Source organism: Cricetulus griseus (assembly GCF_003668045.3).
Source record: "Cricetulus griseus strain 17A/GY chromosome 1 unlocalized genomic scaffold, alternate assembly CriGri-PICRH-1.0 chr1_1, whole genome shotgun sequence".
NCBI classification, from domain to species: domain Eukaryota; kingdom Metazoa; phylum Chordata; class Mammalia; order Rodentia; family Cricetidae; genus Cricetulus; species Cricetulus griseus.
Genome location: NW_023276807.1, coordinates 77,779,958 through 77,797,710, shown reverse-complemented (window position 1 = coordinate 77,797,710; position 17,753 = coordinate 77,779,958). Strand labels below are relative to the sequence as shown.

General features: G+C 36.1%; 1 protein-coding gene across 10 annotated transcripts in view; it reads left to right on the top strand.

The window, feature by feature from the left end:
• Ccdc88a (coiled-coil domain containing 88A) overlaps positions 1-17,753 on the top strand; it is a 153,362-nt gene that overhangs the window by 125,425 nt on the left and 10,184 nt on the right. For 8 of the 10 annotated variants that reach the window (XR_003479645.2, XM_027387968.2, XM_027387967.2 and 5 more), the window contains 10 exons: positions 2,709-2,870; positions 4,001-4,278; positions 4,499-4,642; positions 5,646-5,832; positions 10,151-10,296; positions 11,721-11,813; positions 11,939-12,153; positions 15,753-15,836; positions 16,806-17,009; positions 17,576-17,647. Coding sequence is in view for 9 of the 10 variants with exons in the window: in XM_027387968.2 (XP_027243769.1) it covers positions 2,709-2,870; positions 4,001-4,278; positions 4,499-4,642; positions 5,646-5,832; positions 10,151-10,296; positions 11,721-11,813; positions 11,939-12,153; positions 15,753-15,836; positions 16,806-17,009; positions 17,576-17,647 (1,585 nt within the window). In the remaining variant the exon portion in view is untranslated. The remainder of the gene's footprint in view (positions 1-2,708; positions 2,871-4,000; positions 4,279-4,498; positions 4,643-5,645; positions 5,833-10,150; positions 10,297-11,720; positions 11,814-11,938; positions 12,154-15,752; positions 15,837-16,805; positions 17,010-17,575; positions 17,648-17,753) is intronic. The other 2 variants (XM_027387969.2, XM_027387965.2) reach the window with 1 other exon arrangement.

The window sequence follows — 17,753 nt, the reverse complement described above, 5'->3', positions numbered from 1 at the left end:
TCCTTGGTTGTTTTCCACTGGGAAACTCCTGCAGTAGTAGTCATAGTTGAAGCCCTTTCTTTTGAAGTCAATACTGATTGTCATAAAAGGAAGTCTGATGTGTGGACTCTTACAATCAAGCCACCTTTGGTGTCCCAGTGAAGAGCATAAGGCTTCTCTTTAATAATTACAGCTGCTGTCTCAGAACCTATCTTATCTATAACTTTATACCCTCTCCTTGTTGTCAGCCATTTTTGTAGCTTTTTGCTTTGTTTGTTTTTCTTTCTGTCTGTAGACAGGATAAAAACAGCAAGCAGTAACTGTAAGCATTACAGCTCGGATGGGAAGGTATCTTGGCAGCCTGGAGCCAAGGAATACCACACAGTCACAATGCACAACAAACCTCACACAACAGACTTATTGGTAGGGAGAAAACCAGGAGGGTGGCTGCCTCTGCTCAGGCTTGAAACAGCAGCAAACTGAAAAGGATACAGGGCTTCTATAGAGTTTCTTGGGAAGGGGGTGGAACTATTTCAGGGTGGAGATTGGTGGGATTTCATGTCCAGAGAGTGGGCTCTTTTTACTCTGTAGGATGGAGGCAGGGTCCAGCAGTTAGAGTGTACTGTGGGTGGAACCTGGCAATTAGAGGTCCTTGGGGGAGGGGTCTGGCCACTATTGTGGCTGGAGGGGCTTATGGTAATCATGACATTAAATGCTATCCTGTTTTGAGATTTCCTCCACCAAAGCAATTTGTCCATGACTTTCAATTCAGTTTCTCAGTACATGGGGGGAATATAACCAGACTGTTTGCCACAATATAATGCAGATGGCTTCTATCTCAGTTTTCCATAGTTTTCCCACTGTCTGTGTTCCTCTTCTGCTCTTCCAAAATCCTACCAGATTGGCCCTTGCTTACATTATTCTAGTGCTTTTCTAGTTCAAAGTTCCAAACTCTTCCATATTGTTCCTGAATTCTACTTCCAGAGGTCTAAGAACTCTACATATGGCCAGGTTATCACAACAACAGCCCCACATAGTAACAGTATTCTCTATTAGTTAGAAAGATATCTGACCAAAGCAACTTAAAGAAGGAAAGATAGGTTCACAGTTTGAGGATAGAGTCCATTAAGTCAGGGAAATCATGGTAACAGGAGCCTGCAGCAGTGCTTACATTACATCTGCAGCCAGGAAGCACAGAGATTCTATTGCTTAGCTCACTTTTTCAGCTGTATTCAGTCCTGTACTCCAATTCCTGTGATGGTGCTACACACATCAGTTAACCCAGTTCCCTCACAGACATGCTCAGGTTTGTTTTCTAGATCTTGTCCTATATAATACCCTGTATCAAAACAGTGTGTGTGTGTGTGTGTGTGTGTGTGTGTGTGTGTGTGTGTGTGTGTGTGTGTACGAACTCCAGTGTGCTTGAACAAGACATTATGGCAGGCTTTTGCATCCTTTCAACAGATGGCTTAAAAAGAGAACAGTATAATTATCTGCCTCAGCTTCTGTGTGTGTTTACTTGCTGTTTCTGTTGTTATTGGAGACAAGTTCTCCGCAAGTAACTTGCAGTCTTGCTCCCCTGCCTCCCAGTTTCTGATGTTTCAGGCTGTTATTATAGCCAAATCCTCAAATTACAACCTCCTTTTTACACAATGATAACTTGTTTATATAATATAAAAGTGAAGTTTTCTTTGTCTTCTATTAAAGATGAAACAGAACTATTGTGATTCATTTGTATCATTTTCTGTGTAATCAGTACCACATAGTAAGTAGTCAACCTAATTTTTTTTGTATATTAAAGTTTTATTTCTGGTATATGGTGGATTCTTTGGTTATGCTTTTTAGTGCAAATTTAGATTTTATGAAATGTAATTTGTAAGTAATTAATCTTAAATGTGTAATATCCATGCCTTCCATTTTAATATCTATGATTAACACAGTATTTCACTCGTGTAACTACAAGAAGAAGCCGGGTGTTGGTGGCACACGCCTTTAATCCCAGCACTTGGGAGGCAGAGGCAGGAGGATCTCTGTGAGTTCGAGGCCAGCCTGGTCTCCAGAGCGAGTGCCAGGATAGGCTCCAAAAGCTACACAGAGAAACCCTGTCTCGAAAAGCAAAAACAAACAAACAAACAAACAAAAAAACTACAAGAAGAAAATATGGTTGTATGTACTAGAAAAATTGAAAATGATAAAATCTTTTGGATATACTTCAGAAGTCCTTAGAGTTGAAATATAGTTTTAGTGAGAGTTTCATATCCTGGGAAAAGGAAAACAAAACAATGCCTGCTAGGTGTATTATGAACTGAATTTTTTAATAGATGGCTAAAATTATATGTGTAAACCTGCTTCTCTTTCAAGTTTGTTTGTTTTGAAAGTACATATTTTTCCTTCTAACCCAGGATCACCACTTAGCCATGTATACATTGAAAAGGTAAACCTTTTTAGTTGGGATACAGTCTAGGAACATATTCTACCACTAACATACACCTTCAGCACTAGAAGAAAATATTTTATTTTAGGATATCATAAAGCAGACAGAACACAGGTATTTTAAAGTTATAGCAATATGGCATCCTTTTATGAATTAAATATTTACTACTTGTGATTGAGGGGAAAGGTTTTTTTCTTTTTTAAAGATTGTTCAAGCTCATTTTATTAAGTAACATTGTCTGTTAAAGAGAAATGTCTGTTTATTCTTAATAAATGTATCTTTTTCTTTTTTTAAGAATGCTACGCTGCAAGCAGAGAAACAAGCACTGAAAACTCAACTGAAGCAACTTGAAACACAGAACAATAATCTGCAGGCCCAGATTCTTGCACTTCAGAAGCAGACGGTGTCATTACAGGAACAGAATACCACGCTTCAAACACAGAATGCCAAACTTCAGGTTGTATCAAACACTTTAGTTATATAGTATTATAGTAAGGGAACCTAGGCATATGAACATTGTTCCTTAATGAATTTAATAATTGATGGTAGATGGAAATATTTTTGCTTGCTTCTATGCCAGACTCTTAATGTGAACATTTTGAAATGTCAAAGTCTATATAAATTATTAAATTCACCAGTTTATAAGTAAAGATGATCTTACTTAGATTTACCTTAGAGTCTTTCTGTCCTTTCAAGGAGTTGATTCTAACCCTGAGTGCAAACCCTTTATTTCAGAGTATGATTGCAACACAGTTTTCTTTATGTCACTCTTAAAACATTCTTAGAAGTTTAGTTATTGAAAAGCATACAGCATAGGAATTTTGTCTTTATATTTGTTTAAAGGATACATTTGATATATTCCAAAGGATCCATCTTCAACTTAACAATGCCAGTGCCCATTCTCACAGAATAGTCCAGGCGAGAGGAAAGGAAACTGGGTCTAAGTAATGAAGCAAATGCTAATTTAGACTCCACAGAGACTTTCCAAAGATAGTTAAACAGGTAACCTTAAATCTTTGGAAAGCTCAACTCCAAATCTATTATAATATGATTATGTCCTCAGTGATTTAATTAAGGTTTATTTAAGTTAACATTGTAACTTTTTGTTAAAAAGAGCAACAAGTGGGTTGAGGAGATAGCTATGTCTCAGGCAGTAAGGTAATCAATCCCAAGCAGGAGGACCTGAGTTTAATCAGGTCACAAAAAAGCCAGTCATGGTAGCAAATACTTGGGATTCCAGCACTGGGGAGGCATAGGCAGGTGGATCCCTGCAGCTCATTTTCTAGCCAGCCTTGCCTAGTGGTAAATTCTAAGCTAGGAGAAAAAAAATTGGGAGTACCAAAATGGCAGAGCAGACAAGGATGCTTGCTGTTAAACCAGATGACTGGAGTTCAGTCCCTGCCATCTGCAGCAAGTTGTCCTCTCACCGCCCCATGCATGCCACTGCATACATAGACTTTCTCTTGTTCTCACTAGCACGCCCAGAGATCTGCCTGCTTCTTCTTTCTAGATTCGGGGATTAAAGGCATAGACCACCATGCCTGGCAACTTTTTTTTAAACCAGTAATAATATACACATTCTTACAGGTTGAAAATTCCACCCTTAATTCACAAAGTACTTCACTGATGAACCAGAATGCACAGCTTCTAATCCAACAGTCTTCTTTAGAAAATGAAAATGAATCTATTATCAAAGAACGAGAAGACTTGAAATCTCTCTATGATTCTCTGATAAAAGATCATGAAAAGCTGGAACTTCTTCATGAACGGCAGGCTTCAGACTATGAGTCTCTCATTTCTAAACATGGAACCCTAAAGTCTGCCCACAAGAATCTGGAGGTAGAACATAAAGACCTTGAAGACCGGTAACTTATATTTCATTGTGTTAATTTAAAACAAATTTCCTTTGGGTATTATAATAAATTTATATATTAGACCCATTTAAGATAATTTATGAAGGGAATTTATATAAATTTATGTGTTTTATGTGATGTTTGTTAAATTACTCATTCCCTTCTCTTCTGAAATATTTTCTTTGTTAGTACTATTTAAAGCCAGTACCTAACTGTCCCTCCTCCTCTCCAGTTACAATCAGTTACTAAAACAGAAAGGACAGTTGGAAGATTTGGAAAAAATGATCAAAATGGAACAAGACAAAATGTTGCTTGAAAGCAAAAACCATGAGATGATAGCTGCAGAGTACAAGAAACTTTGTGGTGAAAATGATAGGTAATGATACTATTCATGTATTTCACTTTCTTTTACTTACCTCGGGGGTGTGGGGAGGGGCATGGGTGTGTCAGTAATAGCATCCACAGTTTGGACTTTTAGCATGGAATTTCAAGGCAGGTTCCTCAGAGATTTCAGGGAAGTCACCTGAAGAAAATGACTGAAGAGAAGGCTGGCTGATCACTATAACTATCAGTTACTGTTTTCTATTGACAATACATAATGGTTTACTGTTGTCATTGTCCATGCCTACAGATAATTTATTTTGTATTTTTGAGTAAAGACATATGTACATTCCTGATACTGGGTGCAAAAGCCATATACCAGTGTTCTGCTTTCAACTTAAATCATTTAGGCAGTTCTACTATTCTGTTACAGTCAGGATTGTAGTCCTTGTGTGACCAGATGAGAAGTCCAGAAGCAGCCTTTCTGTGGAAAGTGAGAATAATTGTGTACAAAGTAGAGAAGTATTCAGTTATGTGACAACTTTTGTATAATAAAATTTTGTTTAAAGTAAAAAAAATAAAAATAAAAAATATGTCAATCTTTGTCCTTAGAAATCAATAAAACTTTGTTTTGAAGGTAAATTGTGAGAGGGAAGAGAAATAGCTATAGCTTGATTTTTACAAAGTGATAAATGGGGATTAATAAAAATTGGTAAATTGCCACAGTTGCAGAAAGCTACTTATCTATTACTTGTTTGCTGCCTGTATTTCTTAATTTTCAGTCAGCATACTGGTTTAGTATTTAATACTGGAGTGATTGATTCATTTAACTTGATCTTTGTTCATGTTTAATTTAGACATGAAATTTTCATGAAATCATAATCAAATTGGTCATTTTTCCTTTTCATAAAAATCTAATTTTTGGAGAAAAACTGATTATTGATCAATTAGTAACTGGCAAAATAATTTTTGTATTTTCTAAATGTATCTGAATATTAACAGCATTCTTACATTGTGAGAACTGTGTGAAATATTTATATTATGATTTCTAATTGTAGGTTAAATCATACATATAGTCAACTTTTAAAAGAGACCGAAATTTTACAAACTGACCATAAAAATTTGAAAAGTCTTCTAAATAATTCTAAATTGGAACAAACAAGATTAGAAGCTGAGTTTTCAAGGCTAAAGGAGCAGTATCAGCAGCTGGATATCACATCTACCAAGCTAAATAACCAGTGTGAGGTGAGTGTCAACAAACTTAATCATTGTTTCTTCTTTTAGGTCTCAAGGTATGCCTAAAAAGTAATGAGTCATATTACAATGGCAGTCTCGGTATAGACTTACTGTTGTGCCAAAGAATTGGTCACACACAATTGAAATTCACAAGTATTTAAGAAAAACTATATTTCATCTCTTTTCAGTAATTGTTTAAATTAAGTGTCCAGATGCTTTCAAATGTGTCAAATTATGTGGGTTTTTTTAATTGCAAAATGTTTTTGTACATGTAGCATGAAATTATAAACCAGTAGGATGGAAAATTAGTTTGCAAACATATACACTTAAATACCCAATAGAGCTTAGAATGTTCAAAGCATTCATTCTTCCTGTGATTTGAGTCTAAAACATTTATACAGTTAGGATTCTTCTAGAATGGTAGAGTGAGGAATGTGGTTCTAAATCAAGACCTTAATCAATAAACAGCAAAACAATTGGATAATACTAGGGGTGGGGAGGCCACGGTTTAGGACTCCAGAATTCCAGAGTGGCATTCCGAAAATCAAGATACACTTTTGTTTAGTAGCTTGCAGCATTTGTACCTTGTGGCTTCTCTGCTGTGCTCTGCTCTCTGGTCTCTGCTCTCTACTGTGCTCTGCTCTCTGCTCTCTGCTCTGCTCTGCTCTGCTCTGCTCTGCTCTCTGCTCTCTGCTCTGCTCTCTGCTCTGCTCTGCTCTGCTCTGCACTCTCTGCTCTGCTCTGCTCTGCTCTGCTCTCTGCTCTGCTCTCTCTGCTCTCTGCTCTCTGCTCTCTGCTCTGCTCTGCTCTGCTCTGCTCTCTGCTCTGCTCTCTCTGCTCTCTGCTCTCTGCTCTCTGCTCTCTGCTCTGCTCTGCTCTGCTCTGCTCTGCTCTCTCTCTCTGCTCTGCTCTGCTCTGCTCTCTCTGCTCTCTGCTCTCTGCTCTCTGCTCTGTTGTCTGCTCTCTCTGCTCTCTGCTCTCTCTGCTCTGCTCTCTGCTCTCTGCTCTGCTCTGCTCTTCTCTCTGCTCTCTCTGCTCTCTGCTCTCTGCTCTCTGCTCTCTCTGCTCTCTGCTCTGCTCTCTGCTCTCTCTGCTCTGCTCTCTGCTCTCTCTGCTCTCTGCTCTCTCTGCTCTGCTCTCTGCTCTCTCTGCTCTCTGCTCTGCTCTCTGCTCTCTGCTCTCTCTGCTCTCTGCTCTCTCTGCTCTGCTCTCTGCTCTCTGCTCTCTCTGCTCTCTCTGCTCTCTCTGCTCTCTGCTCTGCTCTCTGCTCTGCTCTGCTCTGCTCTGCTCTGCTCTGCTCTGCTCTGCTCTGCTCTCTGCTCTGCTCTCTGCTCTGCTCTGCTCTGCTCTGCTCTGCTCTTCCCTTCCCTGGTTCACACTGACTTGATTTGGAACAGAAAAGTCATTGCAAGGGGGTAGAGGAAGAAAAGAGAAGTTCAGGTTTTCTTTTACTTTTTTTATTATTTTATGTGTACGGGAGTTTTGCCTTATGTGTGTATGGTCCCTGCAAAGGCCAGAAAACATCAAATTCCCTGGAATTAGAGTTACAGATAGTTTTGAGCCACCTACTGGAAGCTGGGAATCAAACCTGGACCCTCTGGAAAAACAGCCAGTGCTCTACTGTAGAGCTATCTCTCCAGCTCCCATTTTTCTACAAATGTACCACATAATATTAATTTAGCAAACATGTAAATAAACCATGCATAGTACAGTGTTTTGAGTTGCTGTGTGGCAATGGTGGTTTACATGTACTTAGAGTAAATAATCATTCTTTCATTTGAGAAGTTTCAAATGCTGGCTTGCTTTTTCCTTTTGGGCAAGAATGGGAAGTGGTTATGAGGGATTGTTCATGGTAGTTTTGAGAGAGCACAGGATACACTGCAAACCAGTAGCATTTCTACTGGGAAGACTGCCTTAATTTGGAAAAGAAAATCTCTCTCTCTCAGAGTCATCAAAAGTCAACCTTTGCCAGGTGGTGGTGGCACATGCCTTTAATTCCAGCACTCAGGAGGCAGAGGCAGGCAGATCTCTGTGAGTGTGAGGCCAGCCTGGTCTACAGAGTGAGTTCCAGGCCAGTCTCCATACAGAGAAACCCTGTCTCAGAAAAACAAAAATAAATAAAGTCAAGGCTACTCAGCAAAGATTAGAGAGGGTGAGGACTATCTGCCCCAGCTGATTTTAATAATTTGAATAAAATATTAGCCCTTGACTGAGTGTGAAATGATATAATAAAATTTGTAGAGTAGAAACATTAATCTGTTTCATGAGGCCAGGATGAGAAGACAGCAAAAGGTTTTCTGAAATACAGTTAATGCTTTGTTTCTTGATCTGGGCACTAATTTAACACCTGAACACATAACCTGTGACAATTTACTGAACTGTAACTATGTTACACTTACATTTTTTTCTCTTTTCTGACTATATATCTTTTGTCACAATAATGCTAAATAAACAACAGTGGAACTGCAGTGATAATGAGCAGTAAATGATTCTTTTGGCTCAAGAATGTATAGATAGGCCAAGAAGATGTTGATAATACCCACTAATATTTAAGCCCAAGAGTTCACTTCTGTGGCTTTAATTGCAAGAGACACTGTAGGACAGGTTGGTCTGTGGTGTTCTGCACTGTCTCTTGTCTGTTCTTCATAATTTTCCATCTTCTAGCAGGTCCCAATACTCTTTAATAGAAACACACACAATGCCTGGGGCCTAGACTTGGAAGTTTTCTTGAGTTATTTTCACTTTTTCTTGGCCAAACCCATTTCAAGCTCAAGAAAACATGTATATTAGTTATTTTCTATTGCTGTGAAAAAAACATTGTGACCAAGGTAAATTGTAGAAGAAGTTTATTTGATCTCATAGTTCCAAAGGAATAAGCATCTGTCATGGAAGGAATGCATGGTAAAAAGCAGCAGACATAGTGGCTGGAGCAGGATGTTGAGAGTTCACATTCTTTATTGTAAACAGAAAATGGAGGGGAGAGGGACAGAGGAGAACTGGGAATCTACAAGATTTTGAAACCTCAGAGTCTACCCTGAGTGACAAACAGTGATGTACTTCCTATAGTAAGGCCACATTTCCTAAACCTCCCCAAACAAAACAGTGCCACCAACTGGAGACCAAGTGATCAAACATCTGAGCCTTTGGGGGACATTCTCCTTCAAACCACTATAACAAGATATAGATTTCACTGCTTGATAGAAAGAATGAGAATTTATAATGCAAGAAGATATCGCTAGCAGGGCTAAAGATGTGGCTCAGTTGATAAAAGTTCTTTCCTAGGATGTATGAAGCTCTGTGGTCAATCCCCAGCATTGTATGGTGAGGTAGAGGCAGGGGAATCAGAAGTTCTGGGTCATCAGCAACTATATAGCAAGTTATGTGGCTAGGGCTACATGAGTCCCCATCTCAAAAACCAAACAAAACTTTAGGTAGGGAAGAAAATGAACGCACTCAGTTTTTTGACAAGTCTACCACATTTTAATTTTATAATATATAGACAAATCCGATACAGTACTACAGTTGTTATCTACTGTTACATATTAGGTATATTCATTATGTATATTTCTAAGTACCATTCTTCCTGGTGCCTTTAAGAACTTTTTAAATACTTTCTCCTTTAGAAAGTAGGACACAGTAATTGTTATAGATTTGTGCTACTTGTTTGTGGTTGCTGCTTTTAATACAGATCTTTGGACTGTTTCTAGATTGTTGAAGGTGGGGCTCAGAAATCTACCCTAAAATGAATGATAGATCTTTAGACTAATTTCATTTGAGTTTTGTAAACTATGGTTTAGCTAGGTTATACTTCCAATTTCTGCTTTTTGCAGAAAGCCTAAAGTAACTGTTCATACCAATCATTGATTAATTAGATTACTTTAATGTCTTTGATCAACCCATACTGTTCATAGACTTTTATGCTTACTTGAAAATATTGCTTAGGAAAAGGATATTAAGTAACTACCATGTTACAACCAGGTACTTTACCTAAATTATTTAATCCTTGGGGTAATATTGGCAGGATAGGAGCTATCGTATAGATTGGAGAATTAACCTATTAAGTATTTATTTCTTAGCCACAAAAGTAGAAGATAAGCTACTTGAATGTAGCTTTTGAACAGATCTAAAAATAGAAACCATTGAACTAGATATATTAGACCTAATATTTGTAAGACTTAAGATATACTTATTAAAGGCAATTTAGCATAGTATCAGTGTTCTGATCAAATGAGTCTTCATGAAATACAATAAATATATTCTAGTTGTTTCAGGTGATTTGTGTAAAATGAAAATCTGTCTTCAAAAATAAATGTTTGTGTCTAAACAGTTGCTCAGCCAACTTAAAGGAAATTTAGAGGAAGAAAATCGTCACCTATTGGATCAGATCCAGACACTAATGCTGCAGAACAGAACGCTGCTGGAGCAAAACATGGAGAGCAAGGATCTCTTTCATGTTGAACAAAGACAATACATGTAGGTACCAAAGAGTTTTGTATTCTTAAGTATTCACGATCTTACTGCTGTATATAGCCTTCATCTTCATGAAGGGTTTTTTCAGATGTTTAAGATAGAGATGTTTTCCCTTTTATAGGTGCTTGTTATATTTCCACAGTACTTATTTGGTTATTATTATTGCCTTGGTATGTAATAGTCACTTACATGTATATGTTCTCTTTGCTACTGTATTACAAGCAAAACAACTTCATCTTTATATAAACTTCATTCCTTCTTCAATGTAAAGCATCACTAAATAATTGTTGTATACAAATCTAAAAACAGTATAAGGTAGCAGTTAGAAACCAGTATAAGCAATTTTTTATGTTTGTATTTTCTAGTTTCATGTCAGTTGCATATGTATTATAGTTATGAATTGTAATTTAATGCATTGATGCTAAATAAATAACACATGTTAATAAGTCAAAAAATAATAATTGTATATAAATAGTATGTTTTGTCATTGAAAGCTTTTTAAAAGATCTTGTTCTGTGATCAATGATGTTTCTGTATGTAATACTTCTGTCTTAGTTTGGGTTTCTATTGCTGTTAAGAGACCATGAGCATGGCAACTCTTATAAAGGAAAGTTTATCGGGGGCCACCTTACATTTCAGATGTTTAATCCATTATCATCATGGCGGGTGGCATACAGATAGACATGGTGCTGGAGAAGAAGCTGAGAGTTTTTCATCTTGTTCTCAGGCAGCAGGAAGTGAACTGTCACACTGGGTGTGGTGTATGTGAGACCTCCCGCCTCCACAATAACACACTTCTTCCAACAAGACCACACATTCTCCAGCTAGGCCACACCTCTAGATAGTGCCACTCCCTATAAGACAAGCATTCAAACACATAAATCTGTGGGCCTTTTCCTACTTAAACCATCACAACTACCAAGAACATGAAATGAGAATAAGATGTGATTATATACTTACCCATTGGGAGAGGAATGTAGAACTAAATCTTTAAAAGTAAGTTAAGCATGAGTAATTCAGCCTAAAAGGAAACAATGTATTGCATGAAAATGTGGTTTCAAGATTGTTTATTATATCTATAATTGTTAGAAAAATGTCTAACAGTCTTTATGTTTAATAAAGTATACTTCATTATAAAAATGTTTGAGATACTAAAAAGTTAGGGAAATAATGTTTGTATAGTAACAATACAATTTTGAGACAATTATATGATGAGATTATACTAAGATTTCAAATAAGCGCAATTGTAGAATTGAAACTTATAAGTCCTATATCCCTTTATTTAAGTACATTTAAAGGAAAGGAAAAATATGGAAGAAACTCATTGCTACTTTTTTAAGTCTCAGTTACCAATAATAGTTTCTTTGTTTATGTTCTGGAAAGAAATAAATTATGCATATTCTAAAATGTAATTTCCATTTTTATAGTGATAAATTAAATGAATTGAGACGACAAAAAGAGAAATTAGAAGAGAAAATTATGGATCAATACAAATTTTATGACCCATCTCCTCCTAGAAGGTACAACTAATCAAATTTTATGGATCTTGTTTTGGAGAAAACCTTATTTGTAGTATTGTTGAGGCTTATCATTTTATGAGAATTAATGCTGTACTTTAGACTAAGAATTCTTTTAATTCTACTAGGAGAGGCAACTGGATTACCCTAAAAATGAGAAAATTGATAAAATCCAAGAAAGATATTAATCGGGATCGTCAGAAATCTCTAACATTAACGCCTACCCGCTCAGACTCCAGTGAAGGATTTCTTCAGCTGCCTCATCAAGATAGTCAAGATAGCTCTTCAGTAGGGTCAAACTCTTTAGAAGATGGCCAGACCCTGGGGACCAAGAAGAGCAGCAGTGAGTGCTAAGTGCTTTAAACAGAGTCTTGATTTAGAATCCTGTCTAAAGATTTGTCTTTTAAAAACAACTTCCAACAGTCTTTTAGTTTGATGAATGATATTTCATCTTAACTTTATGTTTTTAAAATTAATTGCAGACAACTACCTGATTTTCTGACATGTACATGGAAGTAACCATCATTATGCTAGTAAGGTAAAATACTGTAAAAAGAACATTGAAATAACAGCTTGGCTATGTCTGCTCCTAAAATATGTTGTTAAAATAGGCTTCACAGAGTAATTATAAGGATAAGAAATAAGAACGAGATTTCATTTCATTGGTATTTATAACTTACTCAAAGTACAGCATTTTATAATGAGGTTTTTGCTCATATGCTTCAGTAGTATAAAATTGGAAGAAAGTTATATTGGGAAAATAAAAGTAAATACTAATTTGAAGAGGTATTATAGAATTTATTTAAAGATAACTGATCTCAAAATATTGAGGGATACTTGCTAAAGTTTTGCTTAAAATGAAATAAAGATGGGGAAATGTAAATGTATAAACTTATGATTTAGTTTTTACTAGACTTGGAAACCCCAAATAATGTGCCTGATACAATTTGTAGACTTTTTAGTTAACTACTACTAGTGTGTGTTTTAGCTAAATTGCAAGACCAGAGAAAGAGCCTGGAAAGTATGTAATTTAAGAAAAAGAGAAAAGAATTCAATACTAAGCTCTTTGAAGGTGTCTATCTGTGTTCTAATAAAATACCTGGAAAAGTATATACTTTAATCACATCTTTACCAATATCACTAAACTTATAAATGTAGCCAGGTATGGTGATGCACACCTGTAATCTCAGTGCTGGGGAGTGGAAGCAAAAGGATTGGAGTTCAGAATCTTCAGAACTGGTATATAGCAAGTTCAAGGCCAGCCTGGCTTACATGAAACCCTCTTTCTAACAAACTACACTATCCTTTTGGAATAAAAAATAAGCAAAGGCAGCTGTGCTTCCCTCAGAGGTAGGCTGTCCATGTGGATGGTTCTCAGAATACTCAAAAAAAAAAAAAAAAAAAAAAAAGGTACAATGTTATGGCCTTGTGAATTGTCTCCAAAAGGAGATGGTATTTGGGACTGTAGCATGTATTTCACAGTACAGTTTTAGCAGCCTAGTCAGTCAATCAGTGATAACAACAAAAAGTACAGATGCATACATAATAATACATCTCATACTCTCTAGAAAGCAATAGAATTCTAAAGCCAGGGAGTGGTGGTACAAGCTTTTAATCTCAGCACTCAAGAGGCAGAGGCAGATGGATGTCTGTGAGTTCAAGGTCCTCGGGGCCTACAAAGCTACACAGAGAAACCCTGTCTGGAGAAACCAAAAGAAAAAGAACAAAAGAAAAAGAACAAAAGAAAAATTAAAAGAAAGCAATAGAATTCTATAGCTCCACATAAGATGATCATTATCTGCAATCTTTTGACATCTAGCCTCATCCACCTAATTTATACATACTGGTATAGAGAAATCATCAAGTTTTCCTTTGTAGGTAGCTAGTACTCAGTTTTATCTTCTAGACACAGAATTATCTGGCATCCTATTAAGAAAATGTAATACATGTCCTTAATTATTTTAGATTACAGGAATATAATTTAGACTTGAGCAAACACACACACACACACACACACACACACACACACACACACATGTGTCATTCTGTCTGTCTAACATTAAGTCATTGTTTCATACTGCCTCCTGAAACATTCAGGATAAAAATCAGAAAGAAATAATATTCTCCTTTTCTACAGTTATTCAACTTTAGATTTTGTTTTCAATAAAATGTACCGTTAATATAAGTATGCTTTGGAAAAACAACATATGTCTCAAACATAATTACTATGAGAAAAATCACATCCCTGGCAAATTTTAAATTCTTTTTATCCTGCCCATTTTGGAAGAATGTCTGTCTGTCATGTCAGTAAAGCAGTCTTTGAAAAACAGCTGAAAACAGAAAAAGGAAAAAAAAAGAAAAGTATCTACACATGACATGTGCATGCTGCAACCATTCAGCTTTGTTTTAGCTAAGTGTCCATTTTTACATTACTTTCGGTTCATTCCTTTTTGATCATTGGGACTAGCTATGTTTACCAAGCATGAAAAGATGTATGTCAAATTAAAAAGCTTAAATAAATGAATCATGACTCCCCTCACGACAGTCAAACAAGAAGCTATTTTAGCTTGTACTTCTTTCAATGAATACTTACCAATTTATCAAAAAAAAGCTTTGAATATACATGCTGATGACAACCTTCTGAAAAAGAGCATAGTTATTAAGGTTGTGCATGTTTTCATAAACATACAATTATTTTTATATTAAGCCATACTAAGATATAGCTTATTATTTATCCTAATAATTCCTATACTTGTGCAATAGCCCTTTAATTCACAAAATTATTTTTGTGAAGTGCTTCCTTTCTTTTTTGCATAAATCCACCTTATGGGCCCTTTAAAATACATTTTAAATTTGTTATTTATTATAATGTTCTGTACATGAATATTTTGCTTGCCTTTATGTCTGGTACTACATGTATAGCTGGTGCCATCAGAAGTCAGAAGAGGGCATTGGATCCCCTGAAACTGGAATTACAGACAGTTGTGAGCTGCCATATGGGTGCTTGGAATTGTACTTGGGTTCTTTGGAAGAACAGCCAGTGCTCTTAACTACTGAGCCCTCTCTCCAGCCCCCAAATATGTTTAAATGCTTTCCACCCATTTTGCTTGCCCTGGAGTTCCTTTTTTGTTACCTTAAGAACTTAGTGCTAACACTTATTGCTGATGTCAAACCATTCTTTTTTCCTTCTTTCAACCAACTTTTTGTAAAATGAGCCTAATATACCTGCTGTTTTATCTTTAGGAAGACTTGTTGAAAGAATGTGTATCTCTACAGTGCTGTTAAATAATGCGCTGGATTTTAGTTTAAATCAGTGTTTTCTTTATTAAACTTTAGGAGACTAACAAAAAATTAAGGCTTTTTTTAAAAGTATATTTTGCTTTAAATACCTAACCACCGTAATTTTGGTTGATGTATGTGTAGTATCTGCATCTGTATATAGACATAGATATACACATATATATTACTAAAATCCTTTGGTGGGAGATACGTGTTTTTCTAACTTTTTTTAAAGAAAGTCTTAAACTTAAAATTTTTAAAGTAAATAGATGCTTGTGTTGTAAACTTTGTATGATTCATCTTTTATAGTATAAGCCACCAATAGCCAAATTTTAAAAGTTTACTTTTACAATTTAACTAGGACATTTGGTTTCTCCCTAAGTACTTCTAATAAGTTCCTGTTTTTTAGGACTGTAGCCAGTGCTTTCAAAGTACATGTTCCTTGTGGTTGTCGTCAGTGCTTCTAAGTATTTACAGTATCAAAATGCATGCTTCCTGTTTCATGATCCCCAGCACCATGAGGGTATTAGCTGTAATGTAGTGTACATAGTGAGACCAACATTCATTCCTGTCCTTAATTTCAACATTTAACTCCCATCTGTTCTTCTCCCTTTTTTCTTTCATTTCCCTGTTTCTGTTTTTCCTCATGCTCTGACATTAAAGTGGTTGCACTGAAAAGACTGCCCTTTTTGAGGAACAGACCGAAGGATAAAGACAAAATGAAGGCCTGCTACCGTCGTTCCATGTGTAAGACCTTATGACAGCTCAGCTTCTTTCAGATGACCACACTGGCTTCCATCACTAATTTTTCACTAACCCTTCTCTGCACTGTACTAATTTCTTCTTTTGCAAAGTGCAGTCTTCCTTTATATGAGGAGCTGGAAGAATATTTTTTTCAAAAAGACAATGAATTTGCATTATATGTATACTCATACATATATATGCATATGTTTAGTAATACATGTAATACACTTGTAAATGCCCAGTGCTTTCTTAAAACTGGCACAAACAAACAAACTTAATTCTATATGCCATACAGATTTTCCCCAAAGAAGTTTAAGGAAAAATATAACAAACCCTTTAGCATTAGGAATTTATTTCCTTAATGAACCAAATCAAATGAATGAATGAATGAATAAAGTGGCCTATAACCCTTGAAAATGTTTGTCCATTCTTTATGTAATAATCTTGGCTTTCTCTTTAAGTGAAACGGGTAATGACATAATCACATTAAATGTGTGTTACTTTGAGTATCTCTTTCAGGTTTTTATTCATTGGTAAATTTACTTGATTTATAAAGATGAAGAATTTATTCAGTAACCTGCTCTGACCAAGGACTCTTTCATTTTCAATAATGACACTGTGTAAAATTGCTCTCCATCTTATTTCATTCCATTTTTGTCACCACAAAACTACATTGTAAAGGCTTCTAATTATATTTCACATCACAGCACAAAAGCATGGCAGTTATACATAGTAAAGTTCCTTTCTGTCTTCTAAAGGTGGGGGGGGGGTGGTAAAAGTACCAGAATTTATCAGCTTTTGACCTCATTTCATTCAGCTGAATGCATGTCATTGCTCAAATGGCCTTGTAGTTACAGTTTGGGGCCCATTTGCATTAATTCATAGACAAAACCAGATCATTTATAATACACAATAGAAATAAGAGCCAATCCATTAACCATGCTGATTCATTTGCTCTCATTTGCATCCCAGCCATGAATGACCTGGTGCAGTCCATGGTCCTAGCAGGAGGACAGTGGACAGGTAGTACTGAAAATTTGGAGGTCCCTGATGATATTTCAACGGGTAAAAGGAGAAAAGAATTGGGAGCTATGGCCTTCTCCACTACAGCCATCAACTTTTCAACTGTCAACTCTTCTGCAGCCTTCCGATCCAAGCAGTTGGTTAATAATAAAGGTATAGGCCGTCTGCTATTTGCACTGTGCTGTGTAACTGTTAGCAACGGAAATTTTAATTTGACTTCCCTGTGTACTTTTTTTTCTTCAACTTGAAATAATCAAGCCATGATCTAGATTTGATTTGGGGAAATTTTCAAGTTATTTCACACTTTTAAGATAGTATGCAAATAATCAAATCTTTCATAGGCCCTCCTCTCATAATAAATAGCTAATGAACTTCCAAGAAGAGAACCAGACAGAGTAGAAAAGAGGAGGGAGTGATATATATCTTTCTTAAAGCCCAAAAGCACTACAACTTAAGAAAGCTACATAGAACCACCCAGGTTTTTGCTTTGCTTTGAAGAGTCACGGGGGACTGTTTCATTGCTTCTGGTGTTTTCTTAACAAGTCAGTTCTCATCAGAGCTACTTTTTTCTTCTAGTTCCAGTTTCTGCCCGAGTCTATGAATACATTAATTCAAGATATATTGTGTGTGACTGAAAAAGAATATCCACATTCTGTGTAATTATAGTGAAATTGTTGTAGTACAAAATATATTTATATCCATTTTGCTATTTCATGTAGATACTACATCCTTTGAAGACGTAAGTCCACAGGGTATTAGTGATGATTCTAGTACGGGATCAAGAGTTCATGGTAAGCAGTGCACTTAACTTAGTTGGTATACATTAAATACTGAATGGGAGTATTAAGTACTGAATACCTGAGATTCATGCATTGAGTCAGTGAATGTGGAATTACT